This window comes from Dendronephthya gigantea, unplaced genomic scaffold, assembly GCF_004324835.1.
Source record: "Dendronephthya gigantea isolate DGI-Jeju-01 unplaced genomic scaffold, DenGig_1.0 000289F, whole genome shotgun sequence".
Taxonomy (NCBI): Eukaryota; Metazoa; Cnidaria; class Anthozoa; order Malacalcyonacea; family Nephtheidae; genus Dendronephthya; species Dendronephthya gigantea.
This window is the reverse complement of record NW_021163299.1, coordinates 32492-52307: the sequence shown is the minus strand read 5'-3', so window position 1 is coordinate 52307 and position 19816 is coordinate 32492. Positions and strand designations below refer to the sequence as shown.

Sequence of the window (19816 nt, the reverse complement as noted above, 5' to 3'; positions counted from 1 at the left end):
CACAGGCATGAAATTATTCTCTCATGCGCGCAGAATCAGTACTAGTTGTCTTAGACGTTGATAGAGCTAGTTTCTCACAATTACACGAACCATTAAAACCATTATAATACCAACAGAAAAGATCTTGTAAACCCAAGATCTGAGGTTTAAAACCAGACACAAGTTTACGGTCGTATTTCGAATCTGTCTCAAAGTCATGGTCAAACCATTCCGGTTTGCCCATGGGTATATTTGACACAAAGTAACAGCAGGAAATTATTCTTCTCTCCCGCCAAACACAGACATTTTCTACTGACAATAATTTAAGGTGTGGCATGTGTTGCACCATATGTATCAAGCACCATATTACAAAAAACAACTTTAGCCGTTCTGGGTTATATTTCTTAGTTGCAAAACAGAAATTATTTATTGCCTTTAAGCAATGTTCTTTTCGGCAGTTTGAATAGACTGTGCGCCGCCACTGTTACCTGCACATGCGAATGCGGAGCGCGGTTATTATTTAGTGAAACTTGTTAGTCGAGTTGGTTTTTGGTCAGGCACACGTGGTTCCGCATCAATTCTTCATAGAGAAGTGCTGTGTTTGCGAGGTCGAGTTTGCTGAAACGTTATTCTACCCTTATGGTCATCAAGCTACCTGCTATACCTGTAGCAATCGTCTTACACGTTGCCCATTTTGCACGGTTAGTACCTTATATGACTATAACTAAATCTTCTCGGCTTTTAGTCAAAGAACTTGCATAGATAGCAAATCAAATATTTTCTTATCCAACTTTCCAGGAGAATGTTGTTGGGTGGATAAAATACACAGCTGTCAAAGTGTGCGTTCTTTGCAACAAAAAGCCTGTGGACACAATATTCTTACCCTGCTTTCATCTAAAAGCTTGTCAAGGTACTATGTATGATACGTGCTGTACTGCTTTATATTTAATCATTTCAAGTGCATTGCATGGTTTTAGTATGCGGAGCGTTTAAGCTTCGTGTCATGTTAGCGCGGTTTAGATGGTGTAACATATTGAGTTATTTGGCCCACGTATATATCCTCTAAAACCTCTAGTTATTTGATGCTTACTTTCTAAAATAATGAAAAAATCTCGCGGCGTTGCAGTATTATATCAATTAAAATTTGCGCTTGCCGCAGCTTGGTTAATGAATAAATTAAATTTGACCAGAGTAGGGCCTTTACTATATAAGAGAAATGTTTCAATTGCTGTCCCGCGCTGTCTACTTGGCCATACAAATATGCCATCTTGATATAACTGTGATATAGGCCAACGTAAAGTCGAGGGTGACGAAAAATATCGAATGTAGAAGTCGGGTGTGAGAAAAATGTCCAGGGTTATCGAGAGTTAGAGAAATTGTTGAGGGTAAAAAATTTCCATCTGCCCATGCGTCTACACACAAGAGAAAATAATGATGAAAGGAAAATGTTAAGTAAAAGAAATTTGATGCGCGTGGCAAGGTGTTTTCAAAGGGTCAGTTTAAAAGAACTTTACATTTTTGAATTTTTATTCTTAAAGTTTTCCCTCTACATTTTGCTACATATTCGAAGATCAATAAACAAAAGAAAATTTCGAGGAAATTTGATGCGCGTGGCAGGGTGTATTTCAAAGGATCTGCTTGTATATAGAGTCAGTGTAACGCTGTGTCAAAAATATACTTAAATCGTTTGATTTTCACCCTCGACATATTCTCTTATACTCTTGGCATTTTTTATTACCCCCGACATTTTTCGCCACCCTCGACTTCTCACCCTCGACACTAGAGACTCGGCAAATACCCAAACTCTTGTTTATCACATCTTTTGTAGGACTAATCCACATGCTTGTTGTACTTATCAAAGCCATGTTTTCATGCATGACCACAGCTAACATGGCAAAAAACTTCTTTTTAGGCTGTGCGAAAAATCTTGAACGGTGCTGTTGTTGTGAGATCCAGCTGACAAGGCAGAAAATCTTCACTGGTATGTTGATGATTTTCACTGGCTTAATTGTAGACCGAATTGATAAGATATCTTTCAAAGCAAAAGTCCAGTTTGTGTAAATTAGTAAATATCATTTTTATATTATATCTAAAGCTGAAGTAAGTCACAAACGACCGCGTATGGAAAACGTTGAAAAAGAAGAAACTCGGAATGATAGCAATTCAACTATTTCTGTAACTGAAACGGTATGAATATTCTCTTCGTGCATTTTTCTATAAAAAAGTATCATAAACAACTCTTAAGACTCGTTCATTAAATTACTTTCCTGCCTTGTTTACAATCTACAGCGGAGTACTGAAGTGGAAGTAATAAACCTAACAGACGAGACTTCGAATTGCAAGGAAAATGAAAGCGATTCAAGCAGTAGCTTAGAAGGTATGCATGTGAGGAGTATATATATATATATATATATATAAATATATATATATATATATATATATATATATATATATATATATATTTATATATAAATATATATGTCATGCCTAGAAATCTGATACAGTATGGCCGCCCAGGGCGGACGCGCACGCGCAATGTGTCAATTTCGAGACGATTCATAATAGAAATTACATTGGAAATGCAAAAAATGACTTATTTTTGTTCCCTTAGGAAGTTTTTCTCAGTCTCCACAAGTTTTAGCTTGAAGTTCATGACATATACGACCAAAAAATACCGGATTATGGCTCGCATTGTTTGAAGAAAGTAGTTCCGTTTGCTCATGTAAATTGTGGCCAAAGCCTCATAGAAACGCCATATTCTATCTCTTGTACGTCGCAAATTCGATGCACAAACGCTTCTATAGACAATACTCTAAATGCAATGGCCGGTCTCCACAAGTTCAAAAGCACTGTTTACATGCCGATGTACAAGTTCCCGTCCATTTTTAATGCATGTTTTATTGCCTACCTGGTTCCAAAAGCCTTCAAAGAACAGCAATATATCCATCTTTCTTGTATCATGCCATTTTGCTTTAATGGCGAAGGAAATCTCCAAAACTTTGCTTCTTTCGCAAGGCAATTTCGCCAACAAACTATAAAAATTGTCGCCATCTTTTTTTCCGGGTTTTCCCCTTCCTTTGGAACCCTTAGTAATCCTTATTATCCTTTAGTATCCATAGTAATCCTTAAAAGCACAACATAAACATTTCGCAATTCTCATTTGAAAGTATAATGTCGGACGAATTCACCCGCGAAATTCGCTCGTCGTTTGAAAGAGCTGTTGTGGTCAGCCAACCTGATCTAAGCTATGCTGCAAAGGAAAAAGTGAGAGATATTATTTGTACATTGGTATTGCCATATCCCCTCATAAAGAAATGGTATGATATTGTACAGAATGTTGGTGGAATCGAAGAAAGCTCAAATCCGAAAAACCCAGATGAGAACAACGATGTTTCGAATTGCCAATGCAAACATAACAGAGTTACCTACGTTTGGCTTGTGGAAAAATGTATTGCTGGTGGCCTTTTCGCTTTCACAGATGATGAAGTTGTGAGGAATGAAATTGACATCAATTTATCCAAGATTGCTAGCAGTGTTTACCAATTGTACAAGAAGACGAAGGGGAGGGCAAGGAAAGATTTAGACGAGAGAGTTCGCAAATTCCATGTTTTTGAGGGCCAGACTATGTCTGTCATAAAACTACGAGAGGAGCTTAATAACGTGCATAATGAGCTTAATAATGTGAATGATGAACTAACAGAATTTCGAAAAAAGTATGAAAATTTGGAAAAAGAGAAAGAGAAACTCTACAATGAGATGGCCACCACTATTAAACAAAAGGACACAATGATTACCGAGTTGCAAAAGAACAACAGAGAACTGGAACAATATGCTCAAATTCTGGAAAATAGTATAGGAATATCAGCATACAAAGGAAAGTCAGTATCTGATGTGAAAAACAAAACAAGAACCCTAAAGTCGTTTTTGTCACGGGCACAAGTTGCATTGTGGTTCTCCAGTTCATTTGGCATTGAACTGGAGAGCCTTGCTGTTAAAGAAACTGTTTCTGGGGAGATTCATAATTTAAAATGTGAGCAAAGCATTCCTAGTGAGCCCTCTGACCCAAGCAATGAAGAGAGAAATAATGCATCCTTGCCAAAGTTTAATAATTTATCACCTGAGGACAAAACTAAAGTAGAGCAAATACTGTTTTTAGTGGACAAATTCTGTGTTGGTGATGTATTCTACCACGAGTTATCCATGCTTGTTGAAGGATTACCAAGATCTTACCTAGTCAAACAATGTCGCAAAGAATTAAATAAAATGTGCCATATCGATCCACTCAAAGGAGAGTACAAAGGAGCCAAAGTTAGTTCAGTTGAAAATATGTTTAGCACACACATTCAAGATTTTGTTGAACAGAATCCAGAATTTAATGTGTCAGCAGACACAATCAAGATCAAAATCAGTGGTGATGGTGCAGTAATGACTAGAACTTCCAATTTCATTTTATTGTCCTTTTCTCTTCTTCAAACAGGCGAAAATGTCATGTCTGCAAAAGGTAATAGAACAATTGCCGTAGTGGATGGAAAAGAAAGTTATGAAACTATGGAGGAATCTTTTGGAGTTGTGTTTCAGGAAATAAATAAAATAATCTCTAATGGAAAAATCAAGGTTGATGGGCAAGATATAAAAACTGAATTTTTCCTTGGAGGAGACTATAAATTTATTCTTTTGATGCTTGGCCTCAAAGGAGCAAATTCTGATTATGCGTGTGCGTGGTGCAAACTTCCAAAAATAGACCGCTGGAGGATGGATCAACATTACAGTTACTTTAACACGAACCCACTTTCCAGATCCTTAGAAGAAATTCAGGAATTGTGTGAGAAATCAACAAATAACTTTTGCTGTGCTAAAAAGCCTCTGCTGAACATTGATTTGAACCACACAATAATCGATGAACTTCACCTTTTATTACGAGTTACTGATGTCCTTCTAGAAAACCTTGTAAACGAATGTGTAAATTGGGACAAGGAAGATGAAATGGACATCATGAAAGGAGATGAGCGTGGTGTTCATCTCTCAAATCTTGTTGAGGTAATTCGGTCTTGTGGTGTTTCCTTTAACGTATGGGAGAAGAGGGATGTAAACGGCAGAACTAGTGGACAATATGAGTGGACTAGCTTAATGGGGCATGACAAAAAAATTCTCCTTGCTGAACTCCCTGAAAAAATGGGTTTATTTTTACATCCAGAGACAAGCAATTTAGTGGCACAAATTTGGCGAGATTTTCAGGTCGTTTATCAGCAAATCAACAAATGGGAGCCAGAAGGTAGTGTAACTGAATATTGGATTAAGGCCAAGAATTGGATCAAACTTTTTTTACAATTAAATGGCAAATTGGAAGGGTATGAAAGGAAACGGATAACTCCTTACATGCACATTATGGTTCAGCATGTCCCCAGATTTTTCGAGTTACATCACTCCATAAAACAATTTACAGGTCAAGGCGTGGAAAAAAACAATGATGTAGCTCGAAGTGTCGTTCTTCGCAAGTCAAATAAAAGAGACTCAACTGGGGATGTGTTGCGAATGGAGCAGCGGCAGTGGGAATTGCGCGGTCATGAAAGAAAGGCTCGGATATATAACAAAACAAACATGGGGTACTGGAATAATGAAATAAAAGAAAACCGGCAGAGATTGAAAAGGCAAACTTTGCGCACGGAGGCAAGTGATGACTGTAATGAACAACATTCTGTAGTACTGGAGCAAGAACTTCCACATTTTAGCACTGTCAATGCAATGGACTTTGAAAAAATGACAACTACTGCTTTAAGGGAACAATTAAAATTAAGAAGTGCACATGGATATAGCAAAAAAAGAAAGACAGAACTGATAGATCAGTTAAGACAAATTTGCCAACATGAAATGAGGTAATATGTACAGTACCCATTATCAATCACCATGCATCATATTTTTTTATCTGACCTTCTTACAGCCAGATGATCTGAAATGATTATATCATGTGACGTCATGACACAACTGAGTTATCATTTACTAGGAAGCATTTGTTAGCACATTTGCCCCTAAGTGTTTATAAGGGAAATTCAGTTTTCAATAAACAATTGATTGATAAATTAAAATCTTTTTGTATAAAAATAATAGAATTATTCAAAAGTTTCCAGGACAGAAGTTATAAGAGATGAAGGAAATGATAACTCAGTTTTTCTCGTAGCCCTAGTTTCTGATTGGCTAATTTAGATCACCTGAATGCTATTCATTACTAGCAAGACACAGTGATACATTACATAAAGATACCACAATTTCATAATGAAATAAGTTTGTACATTTAATTAAGCCTTTTCTAAGTGTCGCAGTTTACATGCGGAAAATGCATTTGAAACAATCAGGTCTTTTAGCTGATTATCCATTGTTTTGAATGCATTTGCCACATGTATAATGCAACGTTTAGAACAGGCCTTAGTTGTTGTTGGTTGTATAACAATGTAAATATTAAAATATTATCTTAGTCCTAATATTTAATGTAGAAGTACCACAGGCTCACGAATAAAGTCAAATGACAGTTTTTCCAGCAACATTGGACGACTTTCCTGAAGCTTCCCACTAACCACCGTAAAATTTCTTGGTGATTTTGTTAGAACAGTTCTGACCTTGATAGGATACTTAACTCTCACACCATCACCAATTTTATCACCAACTGTATCCCAATTACCATCAAATTTACATCTATCAAAATCAGCCTTGTCTAACAAAAGATATTTCCCATCTTTTGACTGCTTGCCCTTGCCATTAAATATGTAACGAAAGCAATCATGATCAAAGTCAATAGTAATGTTTTTCTTGCTTCTGCTTTTTAACTTCAAGAGAATACCAACATGTAATGTGTCGAGATTCTTTTGCAACCTTTCTGGCTGTATGTTTGGCTGGTCATAAGATCTGTAAATAAAGTAAACTTTATATATCCATAGACTCAAGAAAATTTATAGTACCGGTATGTATGGCATTTAAGCAAATTAAAGGGTAAAAGCACTGCTGCTTCATGTTTGGAAATATGAAGAATATTTTGCAGGAACAATTCTCTTCAGAGATCCTGTTTGGATCAATAGGAGTTTACTTCTCAGAAGTTTTCAAATAGACACGCAGAAATACAGAAACTAAAACTGGGGCCTATTGTTTAAAGCTGGGTTAGTTTAACCCCAGGTTAATCTAAAATTCAAAGCAGACTTTCTGACAACCTGTCTATAAATTTAGAAATAATTCTTCAAGGATCTTTTCAGGATAGATAGGAGTTCACCTCTCTGAAGTTTTGAAATAAACATACATGTAGAAATACACAAACTAGAACAGAGGGTTACATTTTCACCTGGGGTTAGTGCTAACCCACCTTTGAACAACTGGCCCCCACTGTTAAAATTTTAACCCAGGGTTAGTGGTAACCCACTTTTGAACAATCAGCCCCTGAACAATTACAAGAGGCAACAATAATTACAAAATCTCAGCAATAAACCATGGCTATTTGGCTAAATTTAATAAACATACTAGTACCTGATAAGGTCTTCTGTCAAATTTTCCTCATGTTCCCAGCTGTTTTCAAAGGCACTATAATTTTTCCACTTTACCAAATATTCGGTCTGTGAGAAGTATTGAGTAACAAAATTTTAGACTCAAACAGTCAAAGCCATTTTGGATTTATAAACTATAAACTTATTTAATTAACATTATTTACATTTTATACAGGCTGACAAATCCCCACAGTAGAAAATATGCGCCGAATGGAAACTCGACAACATAATTATAGCAAATACATTATCTGTTGGGTTTTAATGAACTTTGCTCGCCCAAAAAACACTAGTAGTGTAGATAGCAAAATATATTTAAAATGGGAACAGCTTTAGACCAACATACAGTATAAAACATTTGGTTCTTACCGAGTTCTTTTTCATTCGCTTTGAAACAAGTCTCTCTACGGGGTAAAATGACGTCGATACTTGATTTTTTCTTGTCCGCTTTCTTTCACTTGTTCCCCACAGTAAATCGACGGATGAAGCGTTGTGCAATTGAGTGTATACTCCTCTAATATCTCCATGGTCTCTTAACCCTTCCGCCATGTTTAAACATTAAGCTGCTAAGACGCATGCGTGTTACACATCTTACTCATTTGTGCGCCCGCAAGGCAAACTGCTGAACTGTATCAGATTTCTAGCCATGTATAGCCGGTTTTAGTTCTGGTAATTCGTCTTGATGGATGATCCGTCTCCAGTATAATTCAGGCTAATCTCTAGATTATTGAGTAGCTTCGTAAAAAAACAGAATATAAAAAATACCTTATGCCTGATTTTTCAATTATTGTTAATTAATCAAATGTTATTTCATTCAGTTGTTAGCATCGTACACATTAAGAGTGAACCTAATAGCGACTCGAGTGACAGTGAAATTTCGTCGAGCGGAGACATGGACGATAGCAGCGGCAATGATCTTCCGTCTAGCGGAATTAACGATATCCACTACTACAACGATGATAAGCGTTTACCAGTCTACAGATATGGGTTGACGGAAGGAATGCCAACTAAAGTTGTTGTCAGACAACTTCTGAATATTGATAATGAGACTCGAGTTGCCACAACCGTTCCTTGCAGCGTTCAACATAATTCGGCATTTATAGTGGATTCCTGGTGCCTGGACGATCCTTGGGATGTAAAAAGCGACGACATGGGCTCGTGGACAAACCAAGGGAGGAAAAGATTCAAGAATGGGACTATTGCAGAAAACTACGACACCTACCGACAATCTTACACGCATGCCGACTTAACATCGCTCAAAAAGTACCTGATCTACCTTGAAAATGCCAATAGTCTATACAGATATATGTATGTGCAATATGTCTTTACCCAAGGAGAGACACAAGTAACTTTACGACCGCATGGAAGTGCTAGAAATGATAAGCGACCATACAAAAGAACGATGGCAAGCACGATTCGATCGATTCGAGAGAAAGACGCAAAACCACGCAAGATCATGCATGAAATTATCACCGAAAGAGGTGGAATTGAACAAATTTCTTCATCTGGTGAGTATCCCCGCAACCGAAGCCAAATTTATCGAGCCCGTAATAGTTCCACGCCGACTGACAACTCGTATCAATCAAATGACCCGCTGGTGCAGTTGTTACAAATTTCAAAGTAACAACAACGGGGGAGCAAGGACGATTGGTTCGTCCGTGACGTGAACATTTCGAACGAACAGACTATCTTTTTAGCCAACGAACAACAACTCGTAGACGTGGAACGATTTTGTACAAATCCTGAACGGTTTTCAGTATTCTCGGTGGACGCGACATTTAATGTTGCTAAGTATTATTTCACGTTTGGGACATACCGAAATCTTTTGCTGGAGACAAGCCTCGGTGTGAACCCCATTTGCATTGGTCCAGGTGTTTTGCACAAGAAAAAGTTAGAGTCTTCGTACTATACTCTCCCTTCCATTGTGAAATACCGCCCGGAAACGTCAGGTGTCCTTGTGGTTGGCACAGACGGTGAAGAAAACTTATGGAAAGCCATGTCGAACGTCTTCACTAACGCCGTTCACTTACGATGCGACATGCACCTTAAGGACAACATAAAGCACAAGTTGTCGGAATTGAAAATTGACCCTATCCCTGCTCGTGAAATAACACGCGATACGTTTGGCTGTACTCTGGATAGTGTCAGAGAAGGTTTGTACTTATATGTATACAAGTGTAAAATCTACGAATTATTGGGTATTATTCCATTTACTAACAAGGATTAGATGAAATTATTTATCGATATGAAATATTATGTCCGATTAAACAGTTAATTCTTAATATTTAGAAGAAGCATTAATTACTATGTTCTTAATTATACCTTATTTATGGTGGTCTTGCCGATTGTACATCGGAAGAGGAATTCAATCTTGCATTGGAAGATATCAAAAAAAGGTGGCCCAAGCTTCATGCAAATGCAGATTCGTTCCTTCAGTATTTCCTGGCTGGTCCAGCTAACACTATCAAAGACAGCATGCGAGCAGACATCCGGTCAATGTGCGGTTTGGGATTCCCTCCAACGACGTATACACAGAACGCTAGCGAATGCCTGAACAGGTACGTCAAAGAAAATGCCAAAGGATCGAAAGATGTGTCTCGTTCGTTAGTCGATGCTGTGAAAAATATCGAGTCGGTCGTAAAACGTCAGTTTGAGGAACAGTTTTTGGCAGTTATCGGGAAAGGAACCTACGATTAGCAGACGATTTCGAATTTTTAAAAGTAGAAGAAAGCCAGTATTATCAGATGTCGAGCAACCAGAAGAAGAAACTGAAGAAACGATTCTTCGAATGTTCAGTATCTAGTGTTGGAAACTGGCCAGCTGTCCCAACCTCGAATGAGGACAACGGATTGTCTATTAGTGCAAAACAATCAGGTTTGTTCATAAATGTTTTGCCATTGCACGATTTTCTCATACCCCAAATTTTCTGTATTCATGAACGTGCTTTCATTCTAAATTTATAAATATTTTCAAAGGTATAATAGGTGTTCCTTACGAAGTTTTGAAGTCTTCATTTACAAAAGCAAACAAAATTAAGAAGCACGTGTGGAAAGTACATGGCACCGATGATAACTGGATGACACCGAGCACCACCAATCCTAAAGCTCCCCACACAGTTAAGGTTTCTTCAAGTGGTAGGGTGGATTGCGATAAGGACTGTCCAGGATTTCGAGCTTATCACATCTGTGCGCATGTTATCGCAGTTGCCGAGCAAAATGGATCGCTTGAAAAGTTCATCAAATGGTATCGTAAAGATAAAAAAAATACGAACCTAACAGCCCTGGCTAATGTTGGAATGCCTACCACCAGTGGTAAAAAGGCCACTACGGCGACAAAGCGAAGAAAGGGTTCTGCTAACAACAAGCGAAACTCAGCAGACAGCCAAACTGTTGCAAGTAGATTCCCCAGCACTTCAGCCACTCACCCGAAACCAGCTAAGCCTGTACTAGGAACTTTCGAATGTATACTATCATCTCAACCCAAACTGCGTGGCTCAGAAAAATGCTTTCTTTCTTCCGTCATTGGTCCAGATACCGGACGATTTGAAGCCTTTCCTCCATCAATCCCACATCACGGCGTTAAAAGAAATATTAAACGTAGACGTCAACTGAATAAGTGTTGAACTGAGAAAACACTTTCAACTGCGATTTTCTCGCGTAATTATTTTATTTAATTATTAGCGTCTTTTTCAGCGTTTATGCATGCGTTTTAAAATATTCCATTTATTAATAGGGTTAGGTTTTGAGCTTTTCAGCTGATTCAAAGTTTTCGCCAGGCACGTACCGAGCGGGGAGCGTTGCGTGTGTAGCAATCTCATTTTTTAAAAGGTTGTCGGTAAATTTGGTAATGGTCAAGTCGACTACTTGCTCTCGGTACGACTGCAGTTTTCAGATTTTTATAGATTTTTATTGATTATATATTCTAGTGTTATTAAGTATACGATAAGAAAATCAGATCAATGATAATTCCGAATCGAATAATTGGATAATTTTGAGTCCAGTTTAGAATCCGTGTTTTTTCAATTTTGAGTCCGGGTTTTCGGATCTCGAGTCCGAGTACGAGTCCGGATTTTCCTTCGAGTCCGGGTTTTCTTTCAGTCGGAGTCCGAGTCCGAGTCCGGTCCGGATTTCGAAGTATGCCCCAAAGCAAAACGTTTTCACAGCTCTACCAAAATGTTTTCACGGATCGCTCAAAACGTTTTCACGTTTTGAACAAACCGTTTAAACGCCAAGCAATAAAATTTAAACGGGCGTTTAAAATGTTTAAACGGCAACCGTTTTTGATTTTCACGGATAGAAAACGGATAGCAAACGGTATTTCAGCCCGTTTTTTCAAACCATTAATGTACGTTTGTTTTCCCGTGGAGGGTCACATATAGGAATGGTGAACGGTATGTCAATCGTATTCAAAAGTTTGATCCAGACGAGTCTAAATGTACAAAAACGGAAGATGGAGGACTAAAACCTGTCAAAATGGCGAGTTGGTCAGGTCAGTGGTTTCTACAGAAAGGGCCGAAAGAACAGATTGGAGAAATTGAAGTGTACTATGCCTGCCCTATCCTTCATAAGCACTGGAAAGATCTTAAAGCGAACGATCTTATTTCAATTGCTGGGAAAATGTGTAATGGACTGGAGGCAAACAATGGTCCCTTTGTGCTTGGCATCTGTAAAATTGATAATCTTGGAAGTTACGTTGCTGCAGAGGAAACCTGCTTCACGGAGATAAAAGCCATTTTCACCCCTCAACAAGCTGTGTCCATTGGATTTCCCATGCCAATGTCTTACGGCATTCTCACAAATTTTCTTTGTGACATAGAAGGTGATAAGAAAGTTCTTGTCTATCATCAAAGTGAAGAAGTATGTTTTATTTTTGCTTGCGTTGCCGCGTCTGTAGGTATAAATGCTGTATGTCTTGTTCACAATCAGTCAAGTAAAGATCGATTTGGAGAGTTATTGGTTGTAAGTGAAAACTAAGTAGCGAAAGCTGAGCCTAAGGATAATAGCTGTAAGGATTTTGATGCTGTTTGCCTTCTGAGTAGAAGCAGTACTTACGTTACAGGTGAAATACTGAAACATCTAAAACCAGAAGCTACTGTTATCACATGTTCCCTCGACGGGGCTGAAATTATGATGCTTAACCCATGGGTTTACGTAAAAGATGTTCGCTTTATTTTGACTAGTTTACAAGACATCACTAAGAGTTCTGCAGATTTTTCGAAGCTATTGGATTCGTGTTACTCAGTCTTGAAAGCGAAAGGATTTTGGAACAAGTGTTACGCAAGGCTTTATTATGTTTAGTTATATGCATATTAAAATCGTATAAAAATAGAAAATATCACCTGCCATGCATGGATGAGTAATTGATTATTGCCACAAAATGCATGGGTAAACATAATTTTGGCCTTTCGCAAATATCAATTATTTTTCCTTCTGCAAGCTTGACAGTTTGAGTGAATAATTAATGTAGTATTAATCTTAGTGTCGATCTGTCTTTTTTAGGTAAACAGTGGGTTTGGGTAAACATGTAAAGTTTACATACCTTAAAAGCCAAAGCGAAGCGAAATTTTATCTTAAAAACAGGATGCCTTAGGCAGCTGCAAAGTTCTCATGTCAATCAATTGTGTTTTTATAATGCGCCGTCGAGCATTTTAGGGATTACGTCAGAGAAAGTTTAATTCGATTAAAATAGTGGAATAAATAGTTAAGCTATAAAATAAGGTTCACAGAAACAATGTTTGATAATTTTAATGCTTGTTAATGATAGATATTTTAAGTTGTGAACACTTGAAAGTATTGATCGATAGACCTAAAGACCAACTCGACTAGTGCGTCAGCGCCTTATACAAACAAGTTACGAGAGCTGGAACGAGCTTCTAATGCCAACCCCCATTTCTAACTAACAACGCTGATTGGTTGGATAAGGATCAGCCCACTCTAGTTGATGAAGTGTGCAGATGTCCCTCAACCGTTACTATAAAAAGGCGTGCACAACACACGAACCTTCAGTGGACTGAACACGAGAGTGGACACAAGAACGTCGGACGGAACCCCGAAACGAGAGTGGACTAGCTTAGTAAAAAGCATATGAAACGTTAGGAAGCTCAACCTGACAGAACGGACAACCTGACAGAACAGAAAACGACGAAGTTCCGAAAGGACGAAAATTTGAAGAGAAGAGAAGAGAAGAACGGAGAAAGAAGAGAACATTATTGAACTTTAGTAAACCCTTGTAAAAGATCTCCTACCTCGTGCATAGAAGAAATAAAAAGTCTTATAACACAAGCTTCTAGATATAATTCAAAAAGTATCGAGCATATACGATGTTGTGCAACGTGGCGATGAATTCAATAACCGATGCCTACCTGAAGTTGAACGAAAAGAGAATGAGAAAAGAGAAACTTTCTAGTTCGCTTTTAATAGCATTCATTTCCTCACATCTTGGGAGGAAATGAATGATATTAAAAGCGAACTAGAAAGTCTACCTGATGTAGCTGGAATCGTTTTTACCGCTATGGTATTGGCCGACCAGTTTCTAAAGAAAACCGATTTGGAGACATGCAGAAATGTTGTAGGGACAAAGGTGAAAGGTAATTCTTTTCATAGTGGCAATTCACGCTATTTAATTGTACACTAGATCGACAATTTTACTTTAATACCACGATCTTTGCTATCCGTGCTTAAAGAAAGCGTTTACCTATCAATAATGAACTATGGCTTTGTTAATTATCACTAACGTATTTGCAATATATTTGTTATACCCTTGCTTGGCATGTCTCTTTAAATATACAGGGTGTATAAAAAAAATTCGAATCGAAATTTTGCGTGTAATAATGCAAAATATATTTGACAAATTTGTTTGATTTTTACACCTTTGTGAAGTCCATTTATTTCTCTTTCAAATCACACGTTGTACGTGTAATTTAGTTGAAAAATGAAGGGGTACTGGTTTGACAAAAAAGCTCATAAAAATCACAAATTTCCGCCGATGTCGTTTGTTTTTTTTTAAATTAGTCCCAAAGGGCTTTAAAATGTAATCATTACTGAAAACTAAACGCAAATTTATCGCAAAAATTTTTCTTACTCAATGCTCAACGATAGAAGTTTGAAGAACACAATGCCTAATTGAATTTGCATTTTCTTTTGTCTGGAGGTCTCATTTCGAATTCCCATCGGCGGAAAAAATTGATTTCCAGCAACAATTTTTAAAAGACGATAACTCGGCTAGTTTTGGCCGTGTCGATATAAGAACGGTATAATCGCAAACCAAATAAGTTAATCGTTGTTGCCATATAAAAATTATATCGTTTACCTTAGTGTTTTATACACAGCAGCCTGTCAAAGTTGGATTCGAATTTTTTTTATACACATTGTATATTATGTCTATGTTCCTCACTATTTCGCATCCTCATTTTGGCGAATGGTATTTTTTCTTTTTCATTTTTTGGGAACACTCTCTCAAGTAATCTTATGATAATTGGACTGGTATAATAATTGTGAAAAATATATACTATTACCATTTTTAATTCAAATGATATGTTAATAGCTATCTTTCATTTTTCTAATAGGAAGTGTTATCCTTCACCAACTCAGTCTTTCGATGGATCTAGATTTCTTCATTATGTTTTCCTCAATATCTGGAGTTCTTAGTAATGTTGGGCAAGCATCTTACGCTGCAGCTAACACATTTTTAGACCAACTATGTGAATATCGTCGAAACAAGCTTGGCCTGCCTGCTTTGTCTATTAACTGGGGTCCGATCAGTGGTGCTGGAGTACTGGAAAGAAATGCGGATATTACATCAGTCCTGGAAACATACGGATTTTTTGCTCTTCACTATACGCAAGGTATATTCAAAATAACAAATTGAATACATTCCTGCTGAACTCCTCGCCACTTCAAGCCAAGAAAATAATCTTTTAGGCTAAGCACATTATGAAATTACTCAATAAAAAAAAATTGAGTCGGTAGGCAATCCTTTGATATAAAAATATAGTCATAAGATTGAAGTAACATTGTATTGTTAACAAGTATACATAATTATTCACTTATTTCAAGTCTAGACTTTGCAAAACTATATTTTTTCAGCAACCGAGTTTATGGAACGCATCATTCTTAAAAATTTTGACGAAGCTCAAGTTTGCATATCTCCTATGAATTAGCAAGTTTATCTTAGAAGTCATACTTCTCTGAGGTTCCAATGGAAACGAGAAGAAACGCTGGTAGTCGTGGACAACTTAATGACATTGGAGAGCCTAGCAGTACTACCCTTGGATGTGAGAATTCAAAATGTTCAAGATTTCATTAGGCGTTTGCTGAGTTCGTGGTCAGGTAGTGAGGCCTCTGAAGTGGACTTAAACATCGGTCTGTACAAGTTTGGAATCGATTCAATTGCTGCAACAAATATGAAACATCGAATTGAAAACAACATTGGGGCTAAATTTGATGTAAGCCTTCTCTGTGATTTTTGATCAAAAAGAGATAAATCATCGGAGCCAGTAAAAAAGCTAATAACACCCATCCTTCTTTTTCTGCTAATTTCTCAAATAAACTAACAGAGTTTCTCTCAAAAATTTGTTCTCTACTTTGCCTAAACGATTTTATCTCGATCCAATTTGCATTGTTGTTATAGAAATTTGCACTGTTACTGAAAATTTCAATGACATAAAAATCTTGGACAAAGTCGAAATGTCGAAATGAACAGCTTTCAAAAAAAATATACAGGAAAGATTGTTTTTTTAAGAAAGAATCATGGAGATATTAAATTTAAAAGTCGGAAAATTATTTCGGAATGTCTCTAAAATAAGTATAGAAATATTTTTAATGAAGCTTCTCTCAAACTGAAGCAAGGACTATTAAGAGTAGACACTTAACAATTATAAAACGATAGCGTTTTACGTTTGGTTTTTCTCACCAAACGAATTAAACACAAGTTTCTCGGGTTCCGTTTCATTAGCTTCAATTAATGTAAATTGTTCAAATCGTAGATTTCTGTGCTCTTTTCCACTTCGTAATGCAAAGCTCCTCCCAATAAAAAAAATCATCGTATCAAGAAGCACTTGGGGAGACTGGCCACCGAGTAATTTCATATCCCATAATTTGTTTTCTTGCTCTTCTGTAAACGCCTGTGCTTCTCTAACGTTAACACCGTAGCCTTGGCCAGTCAACCTTTTCATCTCGGCGTCTAACGAGTAACGAATCTTGAAACGTTTTGAAGCACGGGTTGTCAAATAAATTTAACTCTGGTCGGCCATTCTCTCTAAAGTGACGTTGTATGCCACAGCACAATTGGTACAACGTGTTTGGAGGGTATGGTTCACCGCAAGGTTTTTTCTTTCGTATTTCCACTACAAATTTTGCGAGCCAGTAATTAAGTTCATTGTTGTTGTTCAAATTTACAATGTCTGGTTCAACAAACCCGTACAAATCTTGGCTGCTTCTTGTGCCTTCGCTATTTCGTATTTGTGCCCACTCTTGCCAAGCACGAACAGCCCAGTTAGTGTTGTGCCTTGTGGCTGCTGGTATACGCTCAGCATTTCTTTTTTGCAGCTCCGCATCGGAAACTGTTGCTATGACTCTCTTCGTTATCTTTGCATCAGCTATGGGCACTCGCGAAAGTTTGTTTTGTTCATCTAAGCTCTCGTCCCCAAAAAGAATTCCGTTTAATAAATCTATATCTTCATCTGATTTTGCCTCCCTAAAAGCACTTTGCGTGATATAGAAATCTAGATCTTCGTCGCTGTTTCTGTCGCTCATAGTTCATCCAACCATCAACATATGCCGCTCACTCTACCATGCATGCTATCAGAAAATTATCCTTATCTACATGTCTAACCTAATTTTTGTATAAATTTAGAGTACTATTAAAACAAAAGCCAAATTAACAATTGTCCTGTCTAATTGACAAAATATTCCCAGAAGTGTTTAACATATGCAGATACACAGATAGATAATCTGCGGTCGAACAAAAAGATATTCACAAAGCGTGACTCGTAATTTTCTTTAAATTTCTTTTCCGTAGCCTTAACCGATGCTTGAAGTTTTTTCTCACACCACTTACTGCATTTCTTTGTTTTGCCTTGTCGATTTACTTTACGCTTACATTTATCATTGAGTCGCTAATTAGTAAGGCTCAATCAACTACACGTAGCAAAGGAGCAATCATTCTTAGTAAAATCCTTACAAATTTGTACTAAATTAGTTAATTACCTCGAACATCGGTTTTTTAGCGAGATACATCCCTCGGGAGCGTAGCCCTCATAAATCATCCCTTTATTCGGGTCACGCCCCTCGGGTTGTATCTCGCTAAGAAACCTCGTTCTCGGTAATTAACTCTTACTTATCCATTGTGGATTAGATATCCTGATGCCGGAACGTTCGATAAAAGTTCATGTGTCTGATCGTCCATGGATGACTAACCAACTTAAACGGCTCATTATTCAAAGGCAAAAGGCGTTCTCACGAGGAAAGGATGGTTTATTCAGGCATTTAAGGAATAAAGTAAACCGTGAAAGGAAGCGATGCCGAAAAAGTTATTATCTATCTAAAGTCCGTGGACTAAAGGAAATTAAACCGCACAGATGGTGGTACGAAATCAAACTGTTATGTGGCTCTTCGGAAAAGCATAACCCAGATTTTCGATCAAGCTTGACTACGAACTTAAATTGCAACGATTACGAACTAGCAAATAAGATCAATGAAGCCTTTATCAGTGTTATGGCAGACTACGATCCGCTAACTAATGACGTATGTGTCTTGAAGGAAGACGACGACGAACCAATACAAGTTACCGAAATGTTGGTCGCAAAAACTTTACGTGAATTAAGCGCCACAAAAGCGAATGGTCCGGACAAGTTACCAAACTGGGTACTGAAGACATACGCCGATATATTAGCACCTGCGGTTGCTGATATTATCAACTGCTCATTCCAAACGTGCAAAGTCCCACAAGCATGGAAGATGGCCGACGTTCCCCCCATCCCTAAACAATCAAAGATCACGGACTTTAATAAAGATCTAAGGCCAATTTCTCTGACGTCAACCTTATCAAAAGTGGCAGAAAAATTCATCATTGACAGAGGACTGAGGCCGACTTTGCTTAGATCTTTGGATCCATCACAATTTGGTTTTGTACCAGGCTCGTGTACAACGTTTGCTCTTATCTGAATGTTACACAAATGGCTAACTGAAACCGATGGCACAGGCTCAGCGATAAGAGTAGCTTTACTCTATTACAGGAAAGCCTTCGACTTAGTTGATCATAATATTGCTAATTGCAAAATTACTCAGTTATGGTTTAAAACCCACAATCGTAAATTGGATTACGGACTTTCTACGAAATAGATTACAGCGAGTAAAGATATCAACCGAAGGTGTATCTGACTTCCTACAAGTTCCAGCGGGCGTCCCACAAGGAACCAGGATTGGTCCATGGCTGTTCTTAGCCATGATTAACGATCTACGTATCAATGGTTCCCCCACAAATAGTATATGGAAATTTGCAGACGACACGACCATTTCTGAAGTCATCTTAAGGAACATGGAAAGTAGATTACAAGATACAATAAACCAAGTTGCTAAATGGTCCAATGAAAATAAATTTCAGCTAAATCCGATAAAGTGTAAAGAGCTCCGAATTGACTTTACTAGAAGACCCTCTACTAATGATGGTTTGATTCTAAATGGCGAACGCTTTGAACTTGTTAAATCAGCTAAAATACTGGGTATGACCATCACGGAAGACCTAAAATGGAATAGTCATATCGAAAATATTGTATTAAAAGCATCAAAACGACTATACTTATTAAGGCAGTTAAAACGTGCAGGTGTAGATCATTATTCCTTGATTCAATTCTACTGTGCATGCATTAGATCCATCTTAGAATACGGCTGCCAAGTTTTCCACTCAGGCCTTCCTGATTATTTGTCGGTGGATATGGAACGTGTACAAAATCGAGCCTTGCGGATAATCTACCCGGAATCAAGTCCAAAAGTCGCATTAAAAGAAGCAAAATTATTAACACTGAAGGACAGAAGAGAAAAGTTATCACAAAAGCTATTCTCGTCCATCGAAACAAAAGATGATCATAAATTACACCATTTACTACCTAAAGAAAAACTTACCAACACATAATTTTAGAGAACTGAGAAGATTTAATCTTCCCATTATTAATACGAATAGGTTATTGAACTCTTTTATTCCAAATTATGCGAAAAAATCAAAACTTTAAGCATATTAGTATAGTCTTAGTATTAATACTTTATCGTAGCGGAACATTTTACAGTAATCTTAAATTTAATAGAATTTTATAGCAAAATGTT

The 19816-nt window shown here is 37.4% G+C and overlaps 5 protein-coding genes across 5 annotated transcripts; 4 read left to right on the top strand and 1 right to left on the bottom strand.

Moving 5' to 3' along the window:
- The first annotated feature begins 627 nt into the window (after window positions 1–627).
- Window positions 628–10857, top strand: LOC114541416. The gene is made up of 6 exons (XM_028561341.1): window positions 628–889; window positions 1892–1960; window positions 2075–2166; window positions 2269–2356; window positions 8318–10373; window positions 10475–10857. Exons 3-5 carry the CDS (start codon window positions 2101–2103, stop codon window positions 9121–9123), a joined length of 960 nt encoding a protein of 319 aa, XP_028417142.1. The 5' UTR covers window positions 628–889; window positions 1892–1960; window positions 2075–2100; the 3' UTR covers window positions 9124–10373; window positions 10475–10857.
- On the top strand, window positions 2486–5878 carry LOC114541415. Its single transcript, XM_028561340.1, has one exon. It carries the CDS (start codon window positions 3151–3153, stop codon window positions 5854–5856), a length of 2706 nt encoding a protein of 901 aa, XP_028417141.1. The 5' UTR covers window positions 2486–3150; the 3' UTR covers window positions 5857–5878.
- LOC114541417 lies at window positions 5839–8131 on the bottom strand. Its single transcript, XM_028561342.1, has 3 exons — window positions 7869–8131; window positions 7486–7571; window positions 5839–6876 (listed from the first exon to the last, which is right to left on the bottom strand). The coding sequence occupies exons 1-3, from the start codon at window positions 8046–8048 to the stop codon at window positions 6459–6461; spliced, it is 684 nt and encodes a 227-aa protein (XP_028417143.1). The 5' UTR covers window positions 8049–8131; the 3' UTR covers window positions 5839–6458.
- Window positions 10858–13649: 2792 nt separating the features above from the next.
- Window positions 13650–15981, top strand: LOC114541409 (6-methylsalicylic acid synthase-like). Its single transcript, XM_028561334.1, has 3 exons — window positions 13650–14085; window positions 15064–15342; window positions 15584–15981. The coding sequence occupies exons 1-3, from the start codon at window positions 13947–13949 to the stop codon at window positions 15655–15657; spliced, it is 492 nt and encodes a 163-aa protein (XP_028417135.1). The 5' UTR covers window positions 13650–13946; the 3' UTR covers window positions 15658–15981.
- Window positions 15888–18687, top strand: LOC114541408. Its single transcript, XM_028561333.1, has 2 exons — window positions 15888–15942; window positions 17853–18687. Exon 2 carries the CDS (start codon window positions 17861–17863, stop codon window positions 18659–18661), a length of 801 nt encoding a protein of 266 aa, XP_028417134.1. The 5' UTR covers window positions 15888–15942; window positions 17853–17860; the 3' UTR covers window positions 18662–18687.
- The last annotated feature ends 1129 nt before the right edge of the window (window positions 18688–19816 follow it).

Bases quoted from the DNA above. Each gene is read 5' to 3' on its own strand.
- LOC114541409 (XM_028561334.1), top strand. From the start codon at position 13,947: ATGAATGATATTAAAAGCGAACTAGAAAGTCTACCTGATGTAGCTGGA. The intron at 14,086-15,063 runs GTAATTCTTTTC...TTTTTCTAATAG, and splicing joins TGTAGGGACAAAGGTGAAAG to GAAGTGTTATCCTTCACCAA. The intron at 15,343-15,583 runs GTATATTCAAAA...ATATTTTTTCAG, and splicing joins TGCTCTTCACTATACGCAAG to CAACCGAGTTTATGGAACGC.
- LOC114541417 (XM_028561342.1), bottom strand. From the start codon at position 8,048: ATGGCGGAAGGGTTAAGAGACCATGGAGATATTAGAGGAGTATACACT. The intron at 7,572-7,868 runs GTAAGAACCAAA...TACTTCTCACAG, and splicing joins AGCGAATGAAAAAGAACTCG to ACCGAATATTTGGTAAAGTG. The intron at 6,877-7,485 runs GTACTAGTATGT...CTTTATTTACAG, and splicing joins TTGACAGAAGACCTTATCAG to ATCTTATGACCAGCCAAACA.
- LOC114541416 (XM_028561341.1), top strand. From the start codon at position 2,101: ATGGAAAACGTTGAAAAAGAAGAAACTCGGAATGATAGCAATTCAACT. The intron at 2,167-2,268 runs GTATGAATATTC...TACAATCTACAG, and splicing joins CTATTTCTGTAACTGAAACG to CGGAGTACTGAAGTGGAAGT. The intron at 2,357-8,317 runs GTATGCATGTGA...TATTTCATTCAG, and splicing joins TTCAAGCAGTAGCTTAGAAG to TTGTTAGCATCGTACACATT.
- LOC114541415 (XM_028561340.1), top strand. From the start codon at position 3,151: ATGTCGGACGAATTCACCCGCGAAATTCGCTCGTCGTTTGAAAGAGCT.
- LOC114541408 (XM_028561333.1), top strand. From the start codon at position 17,861: ATGCCGGAACGTTCGATAAAAGTTCATGTGTCTGATCGTCCATGGATG.